General features: G+C 43.6%; 1 protein-coding gene across 1 annotated transcript in view; it reads right to left on the bottom strand.

The window, feature by feature from the left end:
* Positions 1 to 6,112: 6,112 nt before the first annotated feature.
* The window catches only part of T265_12894 (hypothetical protein), a gene marked incomplete at both ends in the record, with an annotated part of 58,672 nt that continues 38,141 nt past the window's right edge, over positions 6,113 to 26,643 (bottom strand). Inside the window, 7 exons of the mRNA XM_009166069.1 lie at positions 6,113 to 6,635; positions 6,736 to 6,853; positions 11,041 to 11,174; positions 15,657 to 15,748; positions 18,678 to 18,817; positions 19,813 to 19,947; positions 26,118 to 26,280. Of these exons, the coding sequence (XP_009164333.1) occupies positions 6,408 to 6,635; positions 6,736 to 6,853; positions 11,041 to 11,174; positions 15,657 to 15,748; positions 18,678 to 18,817; positions 19,813 to 19,947; positions 26,118 to 26,280 (1,010 nt within the window). The remainder of the gene's footprint in view (positions 6,636 to 6,735; positions 6,854 to 11,040; positions 11,175 to 15,656; positions 15,749 to 18,677; positions 18,818 to 19,812; positions 19,948 to 26,117; positions 26,281 to 26,643) is intronic.

Here is a 26,643-nt window from a genome sequence, read left to right as displayed (position 1 = left end):
TAAATGTTACCACCAGGCCACCGCAGACTGCGTTTTGACGGACAGGTTCAGGGTTATGTGCACTCTTTCGGAATCGGGCTACGTGAACCGAACGAGAAATTCGGCAGTGATTCCATACAATTGTAGCTCTGATTTCAATTAAAAACCCGAGAACCTTTCTGCAGTCTATGTAACACGTTCAAACTAAATTTCAAGTGTTGAATACTCTCGTTCGCGCCAAACTTACGCACTTGTGCGATGACTAATGCACTTGGTAGTAAAATGAAGGCTTGAACCTACGACAGATTTCAGTTCGTGTCCCACTCGACCTCTGCGAATGTGGGAAAGACTAACTGCGGTCTCAATGTGTCAAGCAGGGTAGGAAAACAAAGTGGTGAAATGTGAGAAAACAGCAGACGACCTTAGCAAGACTGGTCTATTGAATGAACGCGGGGCACAACAAAGCTTCAGGGTGCGATTCAGACAGTGGCTTTGACAGGTCAGTACATTCAACAGTAACGACTAGCAATGTGAACTAACAAGACAGTTTGACCAATTTACTGAGAGGCCTGTGGATGTTCGGTCCATGTTACGATGTAGTGCTAGGTGGAACTTGCGATAAATAAATGCAAACACTCAGTGTTTTGCAACCATGACTTCCTCACAGTAGTTCAACTTTAGGATCCACAATCTTTTCGTAAGGAAGATGAACTGTAAAATTTTCGGAGACCAAAGTATCGCCCTCCCATTGTGACCACAGTTCTTCTATCAACAGCCAACTTACGCTCTTTTGAATGAGGATCACATCTATCCAACTAAAAATAACTTGCATCGGAAAGGATCAAAACAACTGTCAACAGCTATCGTCATCCGCTGAATTTCACGAGTATGCAACCGAACCTGGACATTACATCATGGTAATGGCTAAACTGTGTTTCCTGCAGAAGGACACAACAATAGAAAAACAGCATTAATGTATAGCTGCTTATTTTAAAATAAGTCAAACCGTAACACACGCACACTACTGTATCTGGAGCCTAGGTAGGGCGATATGCTTTGTCCTCGTCTTTGGCTGCAATCATAATGTGAACACGATGCTGGTGCAGTCCTGGTGAAAGAGGAACGTTGTGTTTGATCACTACCTAGAAGTTCGATGGACGGCCGAATACTCATCTCGGTGTCTTCCGAACATATCAAGTATTGTTGTTAGCTTGTCTAACCAACCGATTGTCTTTCCAGTTTAATATTTCATTTTGAGTTTCATTTTGAATTCCTCGGAAGGATACAAGTATCTGCTCTCAGATACACGCTGTGGCAAGAGTGTGACCGTAGTTTCGGCGACGGATCTTCCTGTATCACCCAAAACGTCCCCCCCCCCGAGATCTAAAAAAAACTTTGAAAAAAGTCGTTATCTATCTTGGTATGTGCTCCTGTCTGGTCCTGATCACCTTGCAATTTGGTTATCGTCATGATCTGGGCTTTCTACATGACACTTCGGATCTATACAATCCTAAACGGAATCATGTTGCTGTTGATCGCCAAGTCAGGCTCAGGCAAGTTGGACAGGATACTGCCCGGTCCGCTTATGACCGAATTCGACATACATGCTGTTCGCGCCAGCCATAAATTGAATACCAAGTTTATGCCTTAGTTTCCGTCATGGCGTTACAGCCCACCAGTGGGCCAATCAACTTGTCTGTGGTGCCACCTGTTTTCGTACCGAACCAGACAATCACACGACGAATGACCTTGATTCGGACTTCATTCTGCTGATTCAATGAGGTAGGTCCTGACAAACGAGGAACAAATGAATGTCTACACCAAATTATCATCAAAAGCCCAGGCTACACAGAGGACAACGACAGGCTGGAAAGGGCGGCGATTTGAATAAACGGAACTAGTGGAAGGTGTTCAAAAGTTTCATGGAGCATGCAATGGGATAACAGGGGCTTAGCAGCTGTAGTTGTCTGAGGCGACCGGAGATATGATCGGAAGGTGTCGTTAAAATTGCGTGTTTTGATACAGCAGGTTTGTCGCCGCAGACTGCTATACAGCGCGCACGAAACGCGGAGCCAGCTACTGCAAGGGCTAGGACAACCACATGAGTTTCCAGACTTTTCAGTTCATCGTCTCCCTAGGTCCGTTTGCGCAGATACCTCACCCACTCATATTGTATGGTGAAGGCTATAGGCTTCGACGGAGATCCATTCGAAAAGAGGTCATCCCGCCAAGTACGATTCGTTCGTTTTAGTGACTCGTACACGAATGATAATGGGTCAGTTGATGCATGGGTTTCATAAATGAATACCGCCATACAGTAAACAGTCACAAATGGAACTTTGGAGTCTGATTCGGAAAAAGCATGGTACACAGAGGACTGTGTACGCAATTATACTATTTAGGAGGACGTAGTTGGCACAGGTTTGAACTCTTGTCACTCCGGGATATTATTCACGTATTTACTGGTACAACCAGAAGTTTCAGTACCTATTTTTCTTGGCCCAACGTCTGGCACTGAACCTACGAATAAAGATGGTGCAGAAGCTCGGACCCAGATGTTTTGACCATCCAGCTTGCACGTTTTTCTATCCATTCTATGTGTCTTTTAGCCAGCAAGAGGACCGTCCCAATTTTCATACATTCCGAATGAATTCGATGGATAGGCCTGACAATCAAATGCGGATTCGGGGACTTTTCAGGATAAACTCATTAGAATCATGATTATTGCTCGCAACGAAACCCGCTAAAGCGAAGTTCAAAGTGATGCTTCAGTCCGCCAGGAAACTAACTTGTGGCTACTGAAACGGAAACAGGTCAAGTAAATTTCAACACATCCGATGCCGATTCCAACGTCTCTCTCCGAAAGCAGTGAGAGAAATGGAAATATCAATCTTCAGTTGTCTCAAATACATTTCCTTCGGAAAAAACGGACCTCATAATTTTTTTCTACCCAGAATACCTGCTCAAACATGAGATGAGGCGAGGAAACATGGAGCCAGAAAGCCAGCTGTGCAAAGATTGTTATTCAATGTCAACCGGCTTCGTCTGGTAACAGGATGGAAATGCATCCCTGTGGCCTGAAAACTAGGATGGAAAACCCGCTCAATTTGCTGATTACCCCACCGGATTTACTGCAACTGATGCAGACCAACAAAAATTCGAATTAGGCATTCCTACACTATGTTATAGGGCATATTGCCAGGTGTCACAATTTTCTAGTCTCAGTATGGTTATAAATTTTCAACCCGCTTCGTGGGAGGATTCGTGTTTAAAAAAGTTCACCTTCAGGAATGTATTGCCTCTGTCATCTTAGCGGTGTCTCAATAATTTACCTTCCCGTTACTCACACCATTTCATCCGTAGTTGTACAGTAGTACAGTAGTAGTACAGCCTTGTGACCATCGTAACCGAACAGCCAATGCAGTTCGGTAGCATACACATCCACAGAGCACCGCACACGTAGGTTCAGTGACACTCAGACAAGAGTATACCCCATTTCCAGTGGCGTATAAATTGTGAGCTGCGGGTGTCACTGCGCTACTGCTGTGACGATCTCACTGACGCATCGGTCAACTTACTTTTTTCTAACCTTCTGGCCTGTACAGTGGTCTAAAAAGCCGAATGTCACCTGGGTGCGCAGTTGCCATGCTACCGAGGTAAGAATCGCTGTCGATCGGCAGACATTCAGCGAGCTCTGCTACCTTGATCTTGTTGCATTTAGTTGCGTTTGTTCGTAGACGCCTGAGAATGTGCCCACAGCCCCCCGTTCAATGCATCCATTGAAGGCACCTGCAACCAGGCTATCTGACGGGTTGCTGTTCGGGTAGCGCGCCCCTATGGTTTTGAAAATCACAGGCTTTCCAGACTAAACGTACGGACGCTTATATTCCGAAAAAATGCAGATCTGTTCCATTGGGTGAGAATTCACATCCACGGTGTGCCGTCTGATAATGTAGTACGCCTATCTAACTTTTTATACATCAAGCAACCATGCTTGGTTGTTGCTTAGATGACAGTCAATCGGTGATCCAAAGTCTGCAATAGGCTTGCAAGCTAGGAGACATCGTCAGTACACTTAAGTGTGGCAATATGCTGGTTTGACAATGTTTATCCGATGTTAAACGATCGGTTACCTCATGGCACCCTGTCCAATGACACCTGTTCCGACTAAAAACTCAGTAAATGAACCATGCGCAATCGACAAGCAAGGTCTGGAGAGCAACGTAGTGGTTCTTGGCCAAGCTGGTTAATGTCAGTCGAGCTTCCACCCGTCAATCCAAGTCGCTCAACGGTTAAAAGCGCCCATAAAAACCACTGGCACGCAAACAGTGTCGCTGTCGATCGAACCTGCATTTTGAACCATCAGCTGTCCCATACCGAAACAACTTGAAACGCGACATATACACAGTACTCACTGCTGGAATGATAAGGTACTGAGCTACGACCCCCGAAGCTCCTCTCATACAAAACTGGTGGCTGGACAGGAGTCCGACTATATGCACCCCCTGATAACAGCATATGAATTAGAAAATGAAACAATGCATTTTATAGCCAAACACAACTGCTATGAATATTTGGCACTCGACCCGGATTTGCTTGTCAACTGTGATGGAACCACTGGAGGAATGCGCACTGTAAGAGGCAATATACGGTTTGTGAAGGGCAAAATGTGGTGTTTCGCAGAGTAAGGTCGGCAACTTGTTGCGAGATAACAGCCGACCTAAATTTGATGGCGTAATAATGGGTACCGGCACCAGTTATCCGTTGACGGGCGAACTGCGAAAACCATATGTCGATTCCCTTGGATTCAGGCGTAATACCGCACCTCCCCTAGAATAACAGCATGAATGTGTTAGGAAAGCCACACATTAATATATCTTCGAAGTGTTAATGAGTGACCTGGCGGTATTCCATTGACCCTGAGGTTAATGATGTCACCGCCATTGTGTCGCCATTATAATCACAATGCACTCTGGAAATTTATTTTATAGAATTCTGACTGGGGTAAACGGGTAAGAATGTTGGGTTTTTAATGGCTTCTAGTGAATCTGATAGTCAGTCTGATTCCGGTTGTCACTAATTTTGGCGTCACTTCTCGTAATCTTATGGAGACAAAGTTTTAACTCGAAAACAGCAAACTGGCTGTCGACCGAGTAAAGGTTCAATTGGCTGAAACAATAGTCAGATAACTAGTTCAAAATCCAGGTCTGGCTGATTTTAAAGGTGTATTTGAATCCTTTGAGCGATCCGTTCTTGATGACTTTTCAAAAAGTTACGATAAAATAGTTCGGTGGATTAGTAACATTCAACGTCAACCCATGGATTCGCGCGGACTATTCCGAGCCATCGAAAGGTATTCTCACTAACGGCTTTTTTCAATAATACTTAACAAAGCTTTGGCAATCAGATCATGCCAAATCGAATGCAGCAAACTCGCTAAATTTTCGGCAGTGAAATCGCTGAACTCGAGAAACTTCAGCATCGGAAGTATACAGATGAAACTGTTCTCAATATAGAAGAATGATCAGGAAGCCCTGCGTTTTGTGGTTATTGCAATCTTCTGGATTTCCTGAACTTACAACTTCAGCACGAATCTCTGGAGCGCCATAAATGAGTGGATGGTTTTGCTCGTCATGCAAAACTGTATTAACTCTGAGGTCACTTCATTAGACAGAGGCCGCGATAATGTTTTTCAGTCTGAGACATCGCGTCGTCATCAAGTCCTATCAAGAGGTCGCCTATATGCTATTAAAGTGCGACATTTCCTTATATGCCGGCGGAGGTTCCCAAAAATTTCCATACATTAGACAACCGTCATACCAAAACCATAGCTCTTGCTGCGTTAGTAACTGCGTTGGCGAATTATTTGTGAGACGATCCGAAATCGAGGTTGCGTTTGTTCAACAAACTTATTTGAAGCCACCAAATGCAGCAGCTTGGCTGTTCGCCAAGAATGCTAACCAGCAAACGACATCTTTTTATGATAGTTCAGCGTGAAATAAACTCGTAATTGGACAAACCGTGACTTGATGAAAGGAACTGAACGTGGTAGGGAAGATCATGAGTCTTGATAATGCTTATGTTTAAAACCAGTGTGAGTAGAAAAGTGAGACTACAGCTTTTCAGTCAGTAGTCGAAAACACGTTGAATTTAGCACGAAGGATTCTGTAGCAGTCGACATTCCGTGTAAGACAGCAGCATCTCCGGGTTGAGTAGTATTTCTTTATTGAATAAATGACACCCAAATTTAGATACGGAGGAGACAAAGTATCCTTCACCTTTTTGAGGATAACTCTAAGCATAATTGCGAATAAACAAATATAAAAAGCGGAAGCTTTTGATACACTCGCCGCTTCCGTACTCTGCAATGTTGAGGTTGTTATCTCAACCAGTTTTCAATGGTACGACTTTCCGGATATTGTGGTTCCTCAGAAGTCCGTCCTCCCGGAGTTGTTGGCGTTTTCTGCGTCTATTTGCTCAGTGCTATGTGGGAGGACAGCAAGGTATGATGTTTTTTTTCGCTTAATGCACTGGGGTAACTCATAGTCCGGGTTGTGTGGATCGTATCCAACGAATTTGTTCTTTGGAAACAACTCTTTCTTGCGCCATAAAGCAATTCCATTGGCTATCAGCAGAACGACAAACAGGATGCCCCACTGTTGAAAAAAATAGACACTCATGTAGTACCAAGTGGGCACCATACGGATATCGGGTCACTACTCACCCGCTAGCATATCTTCAATATTGGAAACTCACCTCAAGAAGTGTGGTCATGACTGAGTCCAAAGTCAGGTGATACCAGTACTTATCAGAGAGTATACCTTCATAAGCCCACCAAACGATGAGGCCTATCCCTGCAAAAGGCACCAAAACACTGAAAAAGAAAGAAGGTTCGGTAGACGTCAATAATGTTGGGAATGGGTACTACACACTTTCGACCTATGTGTGAGAATCCTCTCTGTGTATCATGACGACCTTGGATTATTCAATAGCCAGGACAACTTTTGCCAACCTCAGACACCATTGTCCGTCTGTCAATTGCGGAGTATACACTGCGGCGGTTTTATCTATATTGTTGTACGCATTAGAAACGTGGCCCGTAAGAACAAATGATGTGTGAAAACTGTCAGTGTTTAACCATTCGTGTATCCGAGGCATTGGTCATCATCATCGTTGTCGGCCTTAAGAACCGCGTACTTGTCATTCAGAGGTTGAAGGTGCCACAGTTTCGTTCACCAATGATTTGGAGAAATAGAGTAGGTAGCTGCGCATTGGAGGCGGCCGTTGTTCAGTTAGTGCGTAAATATAGCACTGTCAGTGGACTGTTAGGTGGAGGAATCGGGAAGGGAGATATACATTGAGGGCGCGACTGGGCCATGTTTGACTATGTCTCTAACCACTGATGTGGTCCGTCTCGGGGTCCCCATCCAAGAAGACGGCAATGACCAGCGTAGCTAAGCTGGCTGGTAATGGCTTCTATAATTCGCTGTTTGGCCGCTTCTGGCTCGTTTTCATCCTTCACGTGGTTGTGCGAAAACGGCCTTTCGACGAATTCGGTCGACTGGCATATGCAGCAAGTGGCCAAGCCAGCGCAACCGATGCAGTGTGATCAGTTCATCTATCGAGGGTGAGTTATTTCTTCCGAATGCCGTTCGACGTACTTCAGTATTACTGATCCGGCGTTCCCACCAGACTCGGGCAATGCTCCGAAGACATAAACGGTCAAACACTGAAAGTTTTCCTTAACGTCCGCGGCGCTCAACGGCCAGGTTCCTGATGTGCAAAGTAATAAGGAGTGCACCGCGTTATTGTAAACTCGACCCTTGACGGATAAGCTGATGTCACGCCTACACCAAAGGTGACGCAGGTTCACAAAAGGTGCTCTGGCCTTCTCAATCCGGATGAAAATATTATCTTTTACGAGACAACAGGGACTGACACAGCTGCCCAAGTAAACAAAATTGTCTACTACCTCAATCGGCTCGTCCGCAATCATGAGGTTAGGCTCCGAAGCCATTCAGTCTTACAGTAACATTTTCCACTTTACCGGTGTGAAGCGCATGCAATACCATGAGGCAGAATTATTTAGATTATTTAATATTGTTTGCACTACCACGGGGTAAGCTCTAAGAAGACCTATATTGTCTGCGTACTCGTTATCGGTACCCAGCCATGTACTGAGCTGAAGCTGTACCTGACAATGACGAACGGAAGCTCTAACCAATAGTTGTAGTCAGGTTGAAAACCGTTAACTTGCTCGATGGGGATCTTGAAACCCAGTTTACTCATGGCTAATGACACTGCCAGAAATGGCTCAATCAGATGACCATTGGTGCTCCTGCATGAAGGCTATCGCCTTCGGTACGTAGCTGACCGATTTCCTGTTTATCCAGACAGCTAAACTGATTCAGTACGAAGTAGCTCCGTTATAACTTCCACTCTCTACCATTTTCCGGTGACTGCAACTATAGCAGGTGGAACAGACGCACCCTGGATGCATGGTTTATACCTCGAAACTGAACTGAACTAAGTAAGCTTGTGCTCCTCATTGAAGAGGACTTGTACGAGTCGACACCCCATATTTTGGGTTAGTGTTCTTAATACAGTAGTGTTGGAGGGAGAACAATTCATTTATTCTCACTGGCCACTGACCTTCAAAATTTGATTAGGCTGACTGTCAGGCTTGTTTCACATGCAGGCGGCGAGATGCGTAATTTCCCTCCTTGTTAGGTTGTTTTGTGACAAGAACATAGGTGATTTTCAATCCACAAAGATCAACCCTCGTGGTTTTACACCCCAGTAGATTCTTCCATAATGCGCCTCTCCAATGGAGTGAAAGGTAGGCGTACAGTGAAAGCATTCAGTATATTTAGTGTAAGCCTTAACTTATGACACGCTGCGCCGTTTGTTTGGAATTCGATTACCCTGCCGGGAAGAGTCTACAGGACGTTCGATACATAATGTATTTGTTTCCTCTATCGGCGTATTGCCTTTCGGTTTAGTACAAATTGGTAGAGCCCCGAAGTTCGCCCGAATGCCATGATATTCCCTCAGGAGTCACTCAACGCCACTTAGCTAAATGAGCGCATTACCAACGAAATGTATGTGCTTGCCATCGCTGGCTTTTACATGTTTGTTTCTTGTATCCGTTTCCCCATAATCACAGTCGCATAGGCTAACTTTGGTATCGGAATTACTAGGCTACGGGACTTCACGCGGTATCGATTGACAGGGGCATTCAGCCAAAACGACTTCGTCACTGTCACGCGAGAACTTTGGCGTCTACAGCCACCACGGCATGTCATGTCAACCTTATACGTCGATTTATGTTTAGGAGGCACAAAAACTGTATAGTCTGGTTTCAATATGAACTTAATCAAAACAGTTCACCGAGTAAGAAAGAGTGGATTCCTTTTGTGGTCAAAGTCAACCGCATGACCATTCATTTACTCTCGATTTCTCAGACAATGTTGTGTCTGGACGGTTCATTCGATTCACATCATTTTAGTCACCTTAGAATATGCAGTCATTGAAAAAATGTGATATTTGCAACACAATACAGTGCATGTAACAGTTCTTTTACACTGTTTGCATATGTCTTCGACCACATGGTTGTCTGGTTGTTAACTATTCACCCCTAGTATCAAGCTCCGATGGAACGGGTAAACTTCTACCCAGTTGCGACAAAACTACGTAACAGCTCTAGATTATTATTGACAAGTAGTTCATATCCCATTGTCAGATTGTCGTATTGTGAAAATATCGGTGTTTGTTAATTCGGCTCCTCCAGAACCTATTGTCTGTGGAGATACGGATTATTGAGGGTAGGGTTTACGGAGCTCAATGAGTAATGACCTTGGTCCACATCAATGCACGGTTTGCTGTGTGCCTTGTAGTCACGTCACCTGACCACATTTTCCCATATCATAAAAGACATTAAGCTGAAGTTGCACTACGGAAAAATTTCCGTAGTGCAACTTCAGCTACCACAAACATTAGCGTCTGAAACAGTTGTTTTCCCCGTAACAGTATAAGGAATGAGCTAGGATCCACAGACTCTCTGGCTAACGCCATTGCTGAACTGAGTCAGTGGACCTGATATTGACAACCCCGACTGCACCAACACGAGATCAAAGTATGTGGTAGGGCAGTATGTGGTACCTACCGGGAGAAAACGTTGGCAGCTGCAAACTACATTTTGGAACCGGAAAATTGTTTGTTTCGAAATACTAAGATGGACGGCAAAGTGAGAACCACGCATACTTGCGCAAAAGAAGGGCCATGGAAGATAAGCTGGAGAATGAAAACGTAGGAAATCTAATACTCCAGGTGATTACAGCGTTCAGGCCCGAAAACTCAGCTTAGAACTGGAGGTGGCAGCTTTGCTGTTTATCTCGAGGATCATGACTCCTAAGTAAATATGGTCTGGTGTGATAAGGTGTCAGAAATTCCCAGTGTGGCATAAGTTCATATGGTCGCACCATCCACCAATTCCATGTTTATCTTTTGACAATAGTGGTGACATAGAATTTGCTTGCAAAAGTTTACGCGTAGAGTTTGCTCTGATAACGTTACCAAAGGTGACAATTGAAGCCAACTGCTGTTTTTGGACAGTAAAGTTGGAAGATAAACAAGGTATCAAATCCATGTGGGAACTGATAGCTGCGATACCTAATAACCATACAAACTCAGTCAAAGTTTTCAGGAAAACAGTTTCAAACTAGTTGACCTGGAAGCAACCCCTTACTTTCGTTTTTCAGGCTCCAATCTATGTTATCATCGAGCCTCAATTCTTCTGTTCAGTTTCCCGAGCTAGTATCTTTGCAGGGGACACAATTCTAAGAACTTTCTAAGTTCTATAAACAAACCGTGCATTCAAAACTTGGATCCGAAGTTGATAAAATGCATTGCCTGAACTAGAAATCAAACCACAGATTATGAGTATGGTATGTGTTGTTGCTCATTAGATAGACAATAACATCATGAGGAAACCAGTGGTTTGCTGCGACGTGAAGTGAAGTAAATTAGACACCCAGAACTTGCCTGATCATAAACACCCACACAATTGACAATTTCCAATCATCGATACCGAAGTCATTGACCACAACTTTTCTGTACCGCAAAGGTCCGTAGATCAGTATTAATGCAGCCATGGCAAGACCGGACAACATGAGAGCGAACCCCCAAACGGCATCCTGAAAGCAAAGTTGGAGATAAAAATAAACGGCTGGTTGTGAACTGCGTGTGGAATAGGACTAAAGGTAAATAACCGCTGATCAATAGACAATGCCTTTAAGAAAGTTATTGCTTCAAAAAGAAAACTTGTTTAACCTAATTTCTGACAGCATCTACTCACCCTCCGCGAAGGAGTTTCAGATGGAGCGATCCGATCGATCGATAAAACTAAATTAATATCAGCAGTGAATTCGGCTCCATTTCCATAAGCTCGCAGATAGCTATATTTCACAAATTCTGCCTCAAAAAGCTTACTCAGTTTACCATCATATGTTAATCATGTCAGTCATCATCACCGTCATCGACAATATGAGGTCATTGCTCAACACTGATGCTTCGCTGCCACACAACCATGATTCATTTGAAAGCCTTATTGTGAGGAAAATAATAAAGGTGGATGGGGAAGGGACTTGGTGCTAGCTTACTGAAATCATACTCCAAATAGAGTTTTCCGGGAACTCTCAGAGTTCACTTCATTGTTTTATCAAGGACGAAGTTCGAGGGGAGGTTGGACATCCTTACCAGATACTATAGACCTCACCTTACACTCACGATCAAGGAACGCCAAGAACGTAGGTGGTCTGTACACATGGTTTTACTCTAACATCTGACAGTGTAAAGGTGTGGTCGCCACAGCCTCTCCTCGGCCGAAATCCTGCTTGATGCTCACAAGTGAAGGTGTCGCATGTTGTGGTAAGATCATTATCGTTATGAGCAGTATGACATCAGTCTCCAAGATCGATGTTTCACTACCGTACGACCAATATTTACTTGACAGCCCTATTGCGAGTAAAGGAATAATGATGTACATGGAAGAGAAATAATGCTACCTTACTATAATAATTCTGAGGTGCTCACACCTCCAGACACTCATCCAGACAATTTGCATAGAAACTGACAACAAAACGTCACTAACATCGATTAGCAGCCATATTTTGCAGCGTCCCCCATCAGGCGCAGCGGGGATCTTACTGTTAGCTGTAAGAACCACGTACTTGTCGTACAGTGGTTGTAGCTGCCACAGTTTCGTTCACCGATGATTTGGGGAGGTGGGGTAGGTAGCTGCGCATTGGAGGCAGGAGCTGATAAATTGGTGCGTAAATACGGCACAATCAGTGGACTGTCAAGTGGGGGAATTCGGAACAAAACTATGCAGTGGAGTCACACCATTGAGGGCGCGACTGGGCCATGTCTGACAATGTTTCCAGCCATTTATGTGGCCCGTCTCGGGGTACCCATCCAGGAAGACGGCAATGACCAGCGTAGCTGAGTGTGCTGGTAATAGCTTTTATACTCCACGGTCTTCATCCTAGAGAACGGGTAGCAGCCACGGCATCAAAACGTTTCGTTGTCACTTTCATATCCCACTGCCAGTCCAAGGGTTCGCCACTCTGAATCGGGCACGGAAAACAGCACTGTTTTCGGCAAGCGATGGGTCGGCAGGCGCAATACATGGCCTAACCAACGCAGCTCCTGGTGCTAGACACATTATCCTTGTCGCACAACCGAAAACTTGCTTTCGAGCTATAATTCTGAGACAAAGATTGTCAACTCTCCGAAGATGTCTCATTTGGGCTCCTTGAATGGACCAGTTCTCAGTCACAACAAAACAGCACTTACTCTAGCCTGATACGCACATCCCTTGAGATTCGGGCATATATCGCTTTGATGTCATAGGTGTCTCAACTTAGCAAACGCGACGCGAGCCTTGCGGATTTGTGCATTGACCCCATCTGTCACACTACAATCGGAACTAACACAACATCCTAGATTTGTAAAAAGGTCCCGCAATCTTAGGTGCTTCCCATGGTATGTAAGCGGCGTTTTCAGCGAATGCTTTTCCATTAGCATGAGCATACACTTTGTGGGTGCGAAGTGCATACTTTAGGATGGTCATTTTATTTAAAAACGAAGACGAGACCGATGTTGTCGAGACCGACAAGGTTTTCGTCAACAGCTATGTGAACAATAGGGTGCCAAGACCTTCAAGCGTTCTTCTCATTGTTTCATCGACCACGAAATTAAATAGGAATGGAGAGACTGGGCATCCCTGACGGACGCCGCTTTGTGCAAGGAAGCTTTCGGAGAGAACTTCGTATACTCTAACACGGCCGAAAGTCTGCGAATACAAAGAACGCATTGCATTCAAAAACTTCAGGGGAAGTCCTTGATGGCAAGCGTGGCAAGGAAAAAACAGACCGGTCAGCCGAGTCGGATGTGCTTTGGAAATCAAGGAATACCAAAAGTGTGGGTCGTTTGTACGTATGACGTCGTTCTAGCAGCCGACGGGAGTGCGAAGATTTGGTCAATGCAACCCTTTCCAGGCCGGAATCCCGCTTGTTGCTCTCGAGTCAGTGCTTCACGAGCCGCCACAAGGCGACGAAGCACAACAACCCCGTTACGACTGGGGTCAAGCTGACCTTCCTGTAGTTACCACATTCACCACGAGCTTTTTTTTCGAAAAAGGTCAGTATCGCCTACTGTCCCCAGTTGCCTTGGACAGTCTCCGTTTCCCATATGCAGGTAAACAGACAAGCGCTGACTGATGATTTTACCTCCATCTCTGAACAATATGAGTGAGGGATTATCTGGACTAGAAGCTCTATGGCGCTTAAAAGGCCATTTGCAATCATATACTTCTGAAGCCCTAAGGGGTTTGAAGTTCGATGTCCGGGGTTCTTCTTCAGCTGTGGCCTCCAGATGAGTTGGAGCTAGTGGCCACGGTAACTGTTGCTCGAAGTATTCCGCCCAATGATCGAGGTTTTCTTGTATATTCAAGGCGGTCGCTGCATTCTGATCCTTGATGTTTTCGTTCACAGAGGGTTCTCGGGTACGGATCGGCTTAAATAATCTTCGGGCATTCCGGACTTTCTGGTTCTCTTCTGGGTTCTTGGCTTTCCGTGTCCACCAGACTTCATGGTCGGCTCGCGTGCACACTTGCTCTTGACGTCTGATAATTCGCCGCGTCAAGTTATGTTCAGGACTGGCTGGGATATTTCTCCGTAATTTAATGAGTGCCACCATTCGGTCTTATTTACAGTGTTTGGGTGCATCTGGTAGTGTCGTGCCACAGACAAAACCCGCCATAGCCGGTGGCAATATGACCAATTTGAATTCGTTGCCGGCACGCCGTTGGAGGAATTCATGTGGCCAGACGGTTTCGGCTATTTTGGATATCAGTGCTACATAAAATCAGTCTGTGGTCAGCACACAGCTGAAGCAATCATTCACCATTGTCTGTACTTACCAATTACACCTAAATGAGTCTCAGATAAGCTAAGCCTTGCCATTTGTGCATTCAGATCTCCGAAAACCACAACGATATCTGAGCTTTTAGCTCGCCGCAACAGGGCATTCAGAGAGTCGTAAAACCTGTCATTGATGGGACCAAGTCCAGTCATTTGGGGCGTAAGCAGACACGACAAACACACGTTGATCAACTTCCCGCTTGTGAGACTCTTTCACAGACGTTGCCAGACAAACCGCACTGAGGCAACTCGCGACGGGTATCCAGTCAAACAAAGATCCTTCCTCCCGGTGACTTAGGACGATACCAACCCTTATACATCCTGCCGCAGCAGCCTCTGGAGTTGCGTAGCTGGAAGCGAGTGGATGGTGATGGGGAGATTAGCTCAACCACTGTACTTGCATCTTGAATTTTTGTTTCCGCGACACAGCACACATCAATGCCAAGCGAACCCAGTGAGACAGCAAGATCAGTTTGTTGTCTCGCTTGCTTCAGAGTGCGGACATTGAAGGCAGCCAGATAGACTAGGCATCGAGGATTGAGGATTGATATCGAGATGCCTGAGGATGTCGGCGCCTGATGACGCGCAGGTGTTGCTTGCAAAACCGATGCAGGACGAACGGAGTCATCAACCCTAACTGCTGGGCCTACAAGAAGAGACGTATAAATAGTGTGGGGAGAAGGGGAAGGAAAAGTTTGTGACGGAGAAGGGGGTGTCAGCAGTAGCCTGTTTTCATTTACCAGCTATGTTGTGTACTGATGGCATCAAGCAGCGTCATCTTCCTCACGATCAAGTGAACAAACCATATATGCACCATGCAGTGCTTACCTCTCCTCCTAACCTTTAGTAGAGAAACAGTAACTCACACACGTCCAGCGTATCGGTATTGAAGCATTTTCTAACTCGGTCCATGATTATGAAATCTTTAGTCAGTCAGCCGGATACACTGTGATGAAAATCGCATGAAAATGTAGGATATTTCTGAACGGGGAGCAACTCGTGTGTCACAAAAGTGAGCTACGTCAGTTCAATTATGAATGATTGATGAAAGTCGTTACGAATATGCCAATGAATAGTAGTATCGATGAGAGATGGCGAAAAGTTTTTATGGATGTCATCAAACAGGGGGTTGGCCATAATGTTTGATTCGTTTGGTGTCAGTATATTAGAATGATAGTCAGTGATACAACCAACCTGATTTGTCAGCACGTTTATGTTGATCGCCGATGGCATTCCAAAAATCAGGGTTAGGGCAAGACCACCAAATGATGCTTTCCGGTGGGATACTGAAACAGATGAAATTAAACAGTTGTATTTGCTGTTCAATGTCTGAAGAGTTTATTGATTTTGTACACTGTCCTTGAGAAATTGGTACTACAAATGTGTGGAAAAACGTCTGTAGGCGTTCGATCATTGTCACAAAACATGGAAATGAACAACCAATCCGAATAAACTTTTTACATCAGTTTGCGCTATTTCAATGCATACGGAATTACATTGAATTGGTTTACGGAATTATACCTCTGCATCGGGTCTGCTTCATTTTCCTGCCACCTAACAAGAAGTACGCATTCTCATGGATTTCTGTGGCAATTTAGACGGATACATCTTGTAAGACTTCTACTCAGCCTTAACGAGAACTGTAACTAGATTTGAATCGAATTGAGAGATACGGGGAAATTCTGAATTAGTCTTATCAGTGTCTGGAATTTGAAAGGATCCAAAGTACTAACAAGCGTAGTACAAAGTCTTATGGAGAGTACAACACAATAGAAAAATTTCCGACAAGAAATAAATAATCGTCATCCAGCTAATATACAGGGATAGAAATGGAATCCAAACGAGCTCACTATTGGATGATGCACATGGTGATATCTTCCGGTCATACTATATCTTGTCAGCATACGGTATCTCTCACCACAATAACTTCCAAACTCCTGATAGTCACATACTTATCATCCTTATATACTTTAATAATATTTAGTAACCCCATCATAATGGCCGGAATGGATCGGAATCGGTATAGCATACCTGTTATTTTCCTGAACGGAGTAGATGCTTGCTGAAAGCTCTTCAACTATGTCAAGGTATCATAAACAAGAGATTCATCTGGGGTTCAACTGAATCCCAAAACTAAATCGGTTCGAGCGTCCAGGTTGTCTCTATAGGATTAGATTTGAGGCATTAAAAGACATTGGCAAGCGTCGCCGATGGCTGCTTTATATCACATCGAACACCGCCGATGCTGTTTCTGATCGCTGACTTCTTAGTGCCGGATGGCGGAGAAATTGCTGTGATTAGACTCCAATGACCGTTCATGGTGATGTAATTCAGAAAGAAAGGGACAAAACCCTGTTAACATGCGACGATCCTGACCTCATCTCATTCGAAGACATACTGTACTTTGGTACGTCTAACCAATATTCACCATGTTGCATGGATCAATGTCCGTGGAGACAAGCCTGTTTATACATTAGCAAACGTGAATACACATAAAGAATATGATACACAGAGTGAAGCTGTTCATTTCAGAAAGCATAAAACAACAAGCGAAACCTCGACCGGTGCTTTTCAGTACCATACAAGAAGTGTCAACAAACTATGTTCATTATGACCAATAAAATCCAACGGTGGACATGGAGATGGATAAATATACCAGACCGGTTTGGGCAATGGTTATACTGTCAGGCATAGTTATGTCCCAGTATTCGGAAAGATACCAGGTACGTAAGCAAACTTGTTATGGTCTGTTTCGCCCAATATAACAAATAGTCCACTGTCTCACTAAATCGATCAGCCGCTTGGTGCTGTTAGGCAGGCTGCTTTAACGTGTTAGGATCTGATGCAAATGAATGTTCCGTGAATGTGTGGTGTGTTGTCCAATCGATCTGGAGTATCACCTGAATCTTCTTTCAGAATGGGTTCACCTAATTTATTCTAAATATCTTAATCCCATTAAATCTCGACCAAAATGGATGTGCATTCGGGATCGGTTGTTTTTTATCCGGCTGACTTTTGATTGATGCATGAAAAGTCAGAAGTGGTCGTTGACCTGTTCGCTGAGCCGGGCAATTTGATTGCAAACGTTTCATCACCAATCGAGGTGACATCATCAGTGCGTTATTGTGGAGCGTAGGAGTGCGTAGCGGTGGGTTGGTGGTTGTGCGTTGGGTAGTGTTGTGCGTGTGATAATATACGTGCTGCTAGCAGAATTGTTCGGTCGGACGATTCCATTGGTTGCTCCGTTGTCCTGTGTCCTCATTCGCCGATGCCCACGTGACCTCTGAGCTTGGTATCCCCTGCCGTCATAATCTGGTCGATGCTAGAGTGACCTTTGTCCTTTCCAGCCCCGGGTTGTGACCTTTATTGAGTTACTTCCAAGGAGTTCCTTGTTTCGTTGTTTGTGAGTTCAATATTCGGCCCTCCTTGAGTTTTCCGGTTGAGATGTTGGTCTTTTGCACGTAGGGCCGCGTAAATTGGGTCCAGTCCGATGCACCGGTTGATCGAATCTGCCGTGGAGTACCATGCTTCCAGAAATTCTCTTCCGTGTCGCGTGCCTCCGTATGCCAAAATTTTTTTGCGTCATCCTCTGTTAGTCATCCTCTGCTAGCAGCACGCATATTAACACACGCACAACATTACCCAACGCACAACCACCAACCCACCGCTACGCACTCCTACGCTCCACAATAACGCACTGATGATGTCACCTCGATTGGTGATGAAACGTTTGTAATCAAATTGCCCAGCTCAGCGAAAAAGCCAACGACCACCATCTACGCTACCTGAGCTACCAACATTTTCCTCTATAGAAAGTCAGAAGTCGCTCCCATTCACGTGAGGGGAAATTATGTAGGAACATAGTGTGCTATTTTTAGAACCTACAGATTAGGATGTACACGCATCGGGCGAAATCTATCCTAATTTTTCGTAGACTACCTGCATCTTGCGTCCCTATGTCAAAATATACGATTGCAACTTGTGATATTTTGATCTGCGTTTTGGTATCAGGCTGGCTTCAAATCAAATCGTGTAACGTGAAATTCTACAGTGATGCTTTCTCAAGAGGAATGTAATTTAAGATGAAAAACTGGAAAAGTTCGATCACGAATTCCAATTATAGAGCCATCATCATCTTCTCAAATTAGTGAAACCCGAAGAAGCAAGGAAAGATGCGAAAAGTTTCAGTGATTGAAAGATGGACGAATCACTTACATCCCAAGTCTTTCAATGTTATCACGGTCAGCTGTACGTGCCCAATGAGCGAAGTTACTCCAGCAAACGACAGACACAGGAAGAATAGGCTACAAAGAACCCGGCCTATTCCTTCAACATGTGCAAATAACACGGGAATCCTGTGGACAAGAATGCAAATGCACCGGTGAAACAAGTGTCCTTGCCTTACAATACCAGGACAAAATTACGTGACAGGAAGTAATGCGCTGACCTTAGCCCGACAGAAAAGAATTAATACGTAATCGATCCCAGCGTGAGATAAGAAAAAACGTTTGCACCAATTCTGCGCAAATAAACAGAACGGATTCTGGTGGAACTGGATGGTTTTCCGGAAATGATCTGTCTTACAGAACCATAGGCGCTGCTTTGTTTTGTAAACGCTTGGTAAACTAAGACAGATAGTTAGTTGAAATGATAAACTGTGCTTCAGTTAGACTGGCCGCTCTCATTATAATATTTTATTTTGTACCTATCGATTGAAAATATGCAAAATCACATAGTTGAAAGGGATGTTGAAAATAGAAAAGAAATCAAAATAATCAATTGTCACTTTGACAAGCCTATTTAAAATGAAAAAGTTCCTTGATAGTTGTGTACATAAGTTTAGATGAACATATCACAGAGCATTTATCATTCCAGTAAATGGGAAAATTTAGAAAACTTTCCCTTCGGCATATTTGATAAGCAAAGCAGAGAATTTTTAGTCATGAGTCCACATATACACTGTCTTGGTAATTCTATGTGGCTCGTACATTTCATCAAATCCCAGAGCCTAGACAATCAGATCCACTTATACTCTACCATCTTGGTACTATCAAGTTGAGATCTAGTTCATGACAGGATGGAATCTTCCTTGCCAGTTCATTCAAACTTGCAGTCTAAGTAGATAATCGGTTTTATTAACTAGTTTATTTTTTTATCGTCATATAAATCTAGGGAAAAGGGAAAGTGTATTCGCACTATTCATCATTCATCCATTACCTTTCCGTTCAAATACTGCCTGCTAAATCCAATAAGGTCATGAACTGACTATCTGCGAATGTGTATACAGTGAATATAAATGCACTGATATATACAGAAAGGTTCTAAATTCTTCTACATCTCCGCGACGTACCAAGTAAAGGTGAGTCCCGTACTCCCGGGACCATTTTGCTGCATTATTTCCAGGATACCCAAACGGGTCAGTTCTGGGGAGGTTTGAATCAGTGTAGAAAATACCGTGGAAAATACGGTGACGGCACAAAGCAAGCTGGAAAGGAAACAAACATGGTCAGTTGGGCACCCGAAACTTTAAAAATAAGGTTTGTGTAATAAAACTTGGTGCAATACAGAGTTGTCTAAGGGTAGAAACAACCTGCAAGAAGTGTCGTATTGTTAACCATTGTGATGTGTGTGAAAAGCAGAATTTTACCATGATTTTTGTATCGTTTACTGAATTTCGTCTTAGCGTCTCCCTCCTCTATGAGGTATTGACCAATAATATGCTTGATACAACGGACATTCCTACAAGATTACCAACGTACATAGAATCTCCTCATTTGCCTCATACTGCCGCGACTGCAAATGCAACCTGTTCGTCTGAAACTAACTTTAGCTACCGTCGTTTTCCAAGTTTTTAATGACATTCCTAAAACTCGGGATGCGGTGGTATCCCATTCTGAGTTAATCTAAATGGCGAATGTCCGCCGTACCAAAATGACAAGACAGCATATTAGCGAATCGCTGCACTCAAAGAAATTTGTTGTGAATAGGCAACACTGGTAAGGAGTTACCGGTTACTTCAAGATAATTGCTCGCGAATCTCATGAGGTACAATATAGTAGACGGCTGTACAGAGACACGCAGTGTGTCCGAGGTTAGCAGACACAACCGGCCAACTGTTACAATTCTGTTCTTACTAGAGTTGTTTCGTACAATATATTTGAAAGCATTTCATGTTTCGAAGTAAAAAATAATCAGGCGATTTTCAACATCCTTCTCAGTGCTCCAGTTTTGTCACCAAGGAATAGGATAGATACCTACAACAGAGGGAGACTGACGTGCACAAACGCACTCTTTTCTAACTTTGAAAAAATAATATGCAAAGTTTGTAAGCCCAGGCAGTCGGTGAGGTTTGATAGCAACAACCAATTTATTTTTATTCTCTTCTCTCACGAGAGGTTGCAACTTCAGGTATAGCCGGCGATCGTCTGATCAGACACAGCCATTACATAGCGGAATGACGCACAAATAAAAAGCCGCTGTTAACTGGCTTTTCTTGACGTACATCAAAGCCTACATGCATGGTCAAAGGGTCCAAACCTTGCAAACTTTTTTGTATTCTATATCCATTTCGATCCACGAAGATAGAAATTAGGTGGTATCACCTTACTTGGTTTTCGTCCTCATAAACTAGTAAAGCATTTAAAGCTTTCCTTCCAATTTTTGGATGCAAGTACAAAATACCTTCAAACTACTCCCCAACAAGAACAAAATAATGCATTATCCACCTAAGTGAAAACCGATGTTTAAACCTGACACCAGCTGGCAACTTAAATGTCCACCAATGTGTCTCCGCGAAATCAGCCGAATCACTGATCCGTAAACAGAAAACGACCACATAGTCAATTGACCATTTTTAAATAACGGCTGTCTAACTACTCGCCAGTCGCCACATAGGTCAGAAGACGCACAGACAGCAAGGAGTCTGAATATAACCGGGTGGGAGCCACAAAAACCGTTGTTCTAACTGATGGTTCGCCTTTAAGAAAATAGCGTATAATCACTGATAGGAAGTGACCCGTTCCTAATGTGGCTGCGTACGTGACAAGTCGAACAGAAACGACTTCGCCTGCTCTCTGCTAATACCTCCCTATACCCAAACAAGAGATGATATGCCACTATTATAGTCCAAACATTAATTTCACATCTCTAGCTCACGGTGATACCACTTGTTGGTTGGTTTCGGGATTATAACCTGCATCCTCTTTTGTATCAACAGATACATAGGTTTCCTTTCCTCATCACTACTCTGCACAAACTATTCTTTTGCTGAACAAATTCTGTCAATAGATGGTTGTCACAATCAGTGGCTTGTGGGTTATTATTTGTAAAATTATAGAGAATATACTCATATGTGAAGATCACTAGTATCCACACATTTCCCACCTATCAACTCTGATTATCGCTTCCTATTTCAAACTCAAGTTCGTGTCACTTGACCTAGTCTGAGCGTCGGTAGAACAATGCGATGGCTCATTTACCCCAGTCAGGTGTTCATGTATACGCATTAATTGGTCTTCCTTGGTCCAATTAGCTGAGAGAATCCGTACTGTGTCAGGACAACAAGGACAGACGTGCATGTCACTGCGGTAGTAGGACTAGACACAGTATATTCGGTCCCAGTTGGACAAATAAAAACCAAAGAACTGATTTGGGTGGTCGAGAAATACACTCATTTGCAAATCAATTTGGTTTTCACGGGAGACTCAACTGAAGAGGGTCGAAGAGTTTTCAGGAACCTTGTGAGTAGTTTCCTTTATGATTTGGGTGGTGTTTTAAACAATCCAACTGTTATCTATTTTCTGCAACCTGTGACGTATCAGTTTCCCTCGCATTATAATAACATAACACAGTAAAGAAGTCACGGGGTCACCTGACTACCAAACATACCAAAAAACAAAAGTATGTGGGAAATATTCTTATATCGTGTGTATACATTTAGAACGAGGATAAATTGCTGTAATTTGGTTTGATAAAACTCAGGTGTTGACTATTAGCGTTCAATTCCAACCAATTTTGTGCAACACCTTAGTTGGCACGTGGGTTGATAAATGCAAAAAGCCGTTCCATATTATCCACGTAGCGAAATTCAAGTTAACAGAAGTTTCACACAGGTAGACCTAACAACCACTTTGGTTATTCCCCAAGGGAACGTTCTTGAGTGAGCCAGGATCAGTTCCACCACCTCCCGAATTCCTTGCGCTAAAGGGTAAACCATCCTACTTAATTCTGGCTGCGTAGCAAAATATAGAACCAGCTTCACCCTAACATGAGCGTAAAACGGAAAACCAAAGGTAACAGTAGACAAAATTGAAAATCTTGCTAGGACAGTTAGGGACAATGAGCCAATTGCGACTGAACTGTTAAGACGTTCCCACTCGCACCAAAATGGGCTCGAAACAACACGAAATGCATATTTTATAGAAACGAACTATCTTCAACGCCCGATTCTGATTTTGTAGATTTATCCGCCCAGTTTTAAGGAACTCACGGGTTTTTAGACAAACAGGCTAAAAATGATTAATTGTGGATTAGAATGGCTTACACTTGTCCACTTGGGAAATTGAAATGAAAATTCAGTCCGGCAGTCGTGACGCAACGATAGTTTGTTGGAATATTTAAAATGCTTGTGACCATCCATCGGTTCTACCCACAGCGTTCGGCAAAGGGATGATACTGATCAACCTTTGGGAAGGAGGGATTTGCTCCACAGGAGCCTGTTTTCGAGACCAATCTTTAGGTCATAGGATGCGCCCATCGAGAATAACAGCCCTATATCAGGATTAATTTGAAGACATCTGGCGATTTATTTCAGAGCCCAATGAAGCAAGTTTCAATGGCGATTCTGTCCTACCAAGCTGAAATTAAGGTACCTTGTACAGAATGCGAGTAATGCGTTGCATTAAAATGTGCATGCGCACATCTTTCACATATACTTCATATTCAGTTAGTTCGCATACGTGTGCATGTGTATTGACGAAAGAGACGGTTGAGACCGGATGGATAAATGGCGAATACGTTAGAGTCTTGACCTCCTAGTGAAGGAAGTGAACGCAAGAGACCGCATGATTGGAGTATGGGGGTTGAGTGGTCCAGCTTACCAGAGCGGAATTAAAGCAAACGGTGGATCGACAGGTTCATCAATGGCTGCATGTTATTGACAAAGCCGGAGCATGTGAGTAATTCAAATTGACGGCTCATTCAGTAATGAACGGCAGCAGACTATACCATCTGCTCGACTTGTCCGAAGAGAATTGTCAGTTAGTGAGCGGCGCTCAAGATCGTACGGAAGTCAGCAGGCAAATAAGATGATCGGGAACAAGACCACCAGTACTGCATTTCTTGACTTCACCTAATTAATTCCCTAAGAAGTTGGTGGAACTTCCGAAAGGAATGCCTGTATAACTTAAGGAAGCCCTGATTCTGAAGGTGTTTTAGAATGCCTTTTACGGTCGCACAATAGATAATTCGCAAATGCCGTTCGGATTCTAGGTATGTGACGCCCTCTTATTACACGTAGCCATAGTTGCATATGTAATGATCACAAAACCAGATGCACATTACTGTGATCACCTTTATGACTGGATTTGTTGGACTTTGAAATATGTCACGTGGCCTCCTTGAACTAATGCGACTTGGAGAGACTCTAAAGCGGGAAATTCATAGAATTAATTTCCTTCAGGGAAGAAGAAACACCTTTTCATTGGCTGCGGTAACCAATTCAATAAATCCATAACTTCCCATTGTTTGATCTTTTGTTAAAATTGGCTGCAAAAAGTCGAATGGTGCACACGCGTGAACTTTTAGCAGGCCTATCCATTGAAGTTAACTGTCAGTACACTAGGGCTATCATCACGTGAACTGGTTACAAGCGTGTTTTACTGAGTTAACAGCTGTCCCTGTTCGAAGAGACCACCCTCAGGATAAACAACCCTACAGAAGGAACGTTTTGGTCAGCCACATCGAAAGAAAATAATCATAATTTTTCAGCTGGTCAGCTGCTGATGACTCGCAGACGTACGTTTTACCATGGATTTTACGATTGTGAGGATGCATGAACGACGAGGAACCGTATCTTCATAAAGTGAATTAGGCCTCTCACTATACTAAGGCTTCCAGTAAACGCCTTGATCTTTGCTTCATTAGTTAAACTGTAAAGCTGTGAAAAAAATATGACCTGTTTCGCCGGTATACTCCAACTTTATGTTGCTCACCACAAATGCCTGCGCTAGAGATAATTCTACTGCATACCCGGTAATTGAATTGAACATTACGACTTTTATTTTTTCTCGGTATGACGTAACTTATGAACTGATTCAACAAAACGAAGTACACTAAAAATAGTACGCTTGTTGCGTAGCAGAGTCGAGCTAACTTTGCATAAATATGTAAAGTACATAGTAATAAACTTACGGCGTTCTCCTGGTGCCCTACTATTTGCACGGACCCAGGGCCATGCGGGTGTTGAACGTGTGCGCATTGGACTATATGTGAAGGACAGGAAGACGTGCCACCAATAGGGATCGTTCGACAAGGAGCACGTGATAAACACATTGTGCCAAACTTCACTGTTGACAGTCAAAGATAAGACGATTATAACAGTTGATCCATGGATGTCCGTGCACAACAAAGTAGTTTTTGTGAATACCGGTTAAGATTTCACGTTGTTCGCACTGATCTTGTGGACTTTTCCCTCACAAGCTTCCATGATCTTAACTAGACTGAAACCAATGTACAAACTGGTGTCCGGATCGTCTACTAACGTGTGGCAGTTGCATGCTGAACCTTAAGAATATCTCCGTGGACAAAGCCAACTGACCCCATTCCACGTTTACAAACGATGGTTGATTTGGTGGAGTTTTATATCGAACTCAGTTCCGCAGTGTTGCTTGAGTACACAATACACACAGAAGACCCGAATGGCTTCAGGTCATTTGGATAAGGAAAGCATTACATTTGTTGAATGCACATATCGAATGACTAGCTCCCGTTCATTTGGTGGGACAGCGGAACTGACGACTCCTAGTAACCGCAATAGCCAAATTTTCCAAGTGAATCTTCCCGATCTGAGCAACTACAATGTTGCTCATTCGGACGCGGAAATGGAGTTTTGTTCTAATGAGTTGGTGTGGGACGTTCTACACTGGCGGACACTACGAATCTACTAACTCGTAATGCATAAGACCAGTCATGGATGTCAAGATGTAATGAAGGTAGTTTTGCCGCTTTCGCTTGACTTGTTTGTCTGTGACAATCCGGGAACTATAGCAAATTAATTCTTTTTTAGCCTTTAAAGTCCATGCATGCATGCAGTTCGTCAGTTATAAACCTGACAGCTTCAGTTGTATCCTACCGATACCTGCGAAGTCCTATGGAAGTATATATGTGTGTGGTATGCCATGAACATCAATGCGCATTTTTCACTCTGGAAGCTATTTATCTTCACCATCCTAAATCCTCATGGCTTGATCTCAACATATGAGTCCCTTTCTATGTCTGTGACCTTGTTCTTTCCTCAACTAGCCAACCGAAGTGAAGAGGCAGACAAAACAAGGAGTAAAATCTTCCTCCAACGGTCATCCGGCATCCATATGTTCCAGGTGACTTCGCGTCAAAGTAGGTCGAATGCTGCCATATAGGTAAAGAAATCAAACTCACCTCACACTATTGTTTACGAGTGGGACTAGGGAGCCAAAGCGCACTGCTCCGTTTTTGCGAGTAAAATATGCCGAATAGGAGACAAACAGGGCCATCGCTGCTCCAGTATCGAAAGCGTTTTGAGTGGCTGCTTGTACCCATACACTGGGAGTTAGCATGCTACCTGTTGATGGAAGAGGTTAAATTGTGTCAATATGATAAATTACTGACAGTGCACACCAGCGATATGCAAGCAAGATCCCTGAACTTTCTTTTACATTTATAAACTCCATGTAACAGCAGTAGGAATTTCGAAAAACTACAATCCGGTTAGCGTCCTCGTCATCTAAAGAGACCATTTTAAAGGACTCACCATAAATGCTTGCTTTGCATTGGTAGGAAGTTCACGACTGAGGTACGCTTCAAGGGATAAACTATACGTGTAATCCTTTGGGAGTTAGGGACAGTGTTATGATGAAAACAAATTAGTGGGCCAGATGAGTGGTTTGTCATTTTTCGTGGTGGACGTGACACTTCCCGAGAAAGA

This window comes from Opisthorchis viverrini (genome assembly GCF_000715545.1).
Source record: "Opisthorchis viverrini unplaced genomic scaffold opera_v5_21, whole genome shotgun sequence".
NCBI classification, from domain to species: Eukaryota; Metazoa; Platyhelminthes; class Trematoda; order Opisthorchiida; family Opisthorchiidae; genus Opisthorchis; species Opisthorchis viverrini.
This window is presented reverse-complemented; position numbering and strand designations above follow the sequence as displayed.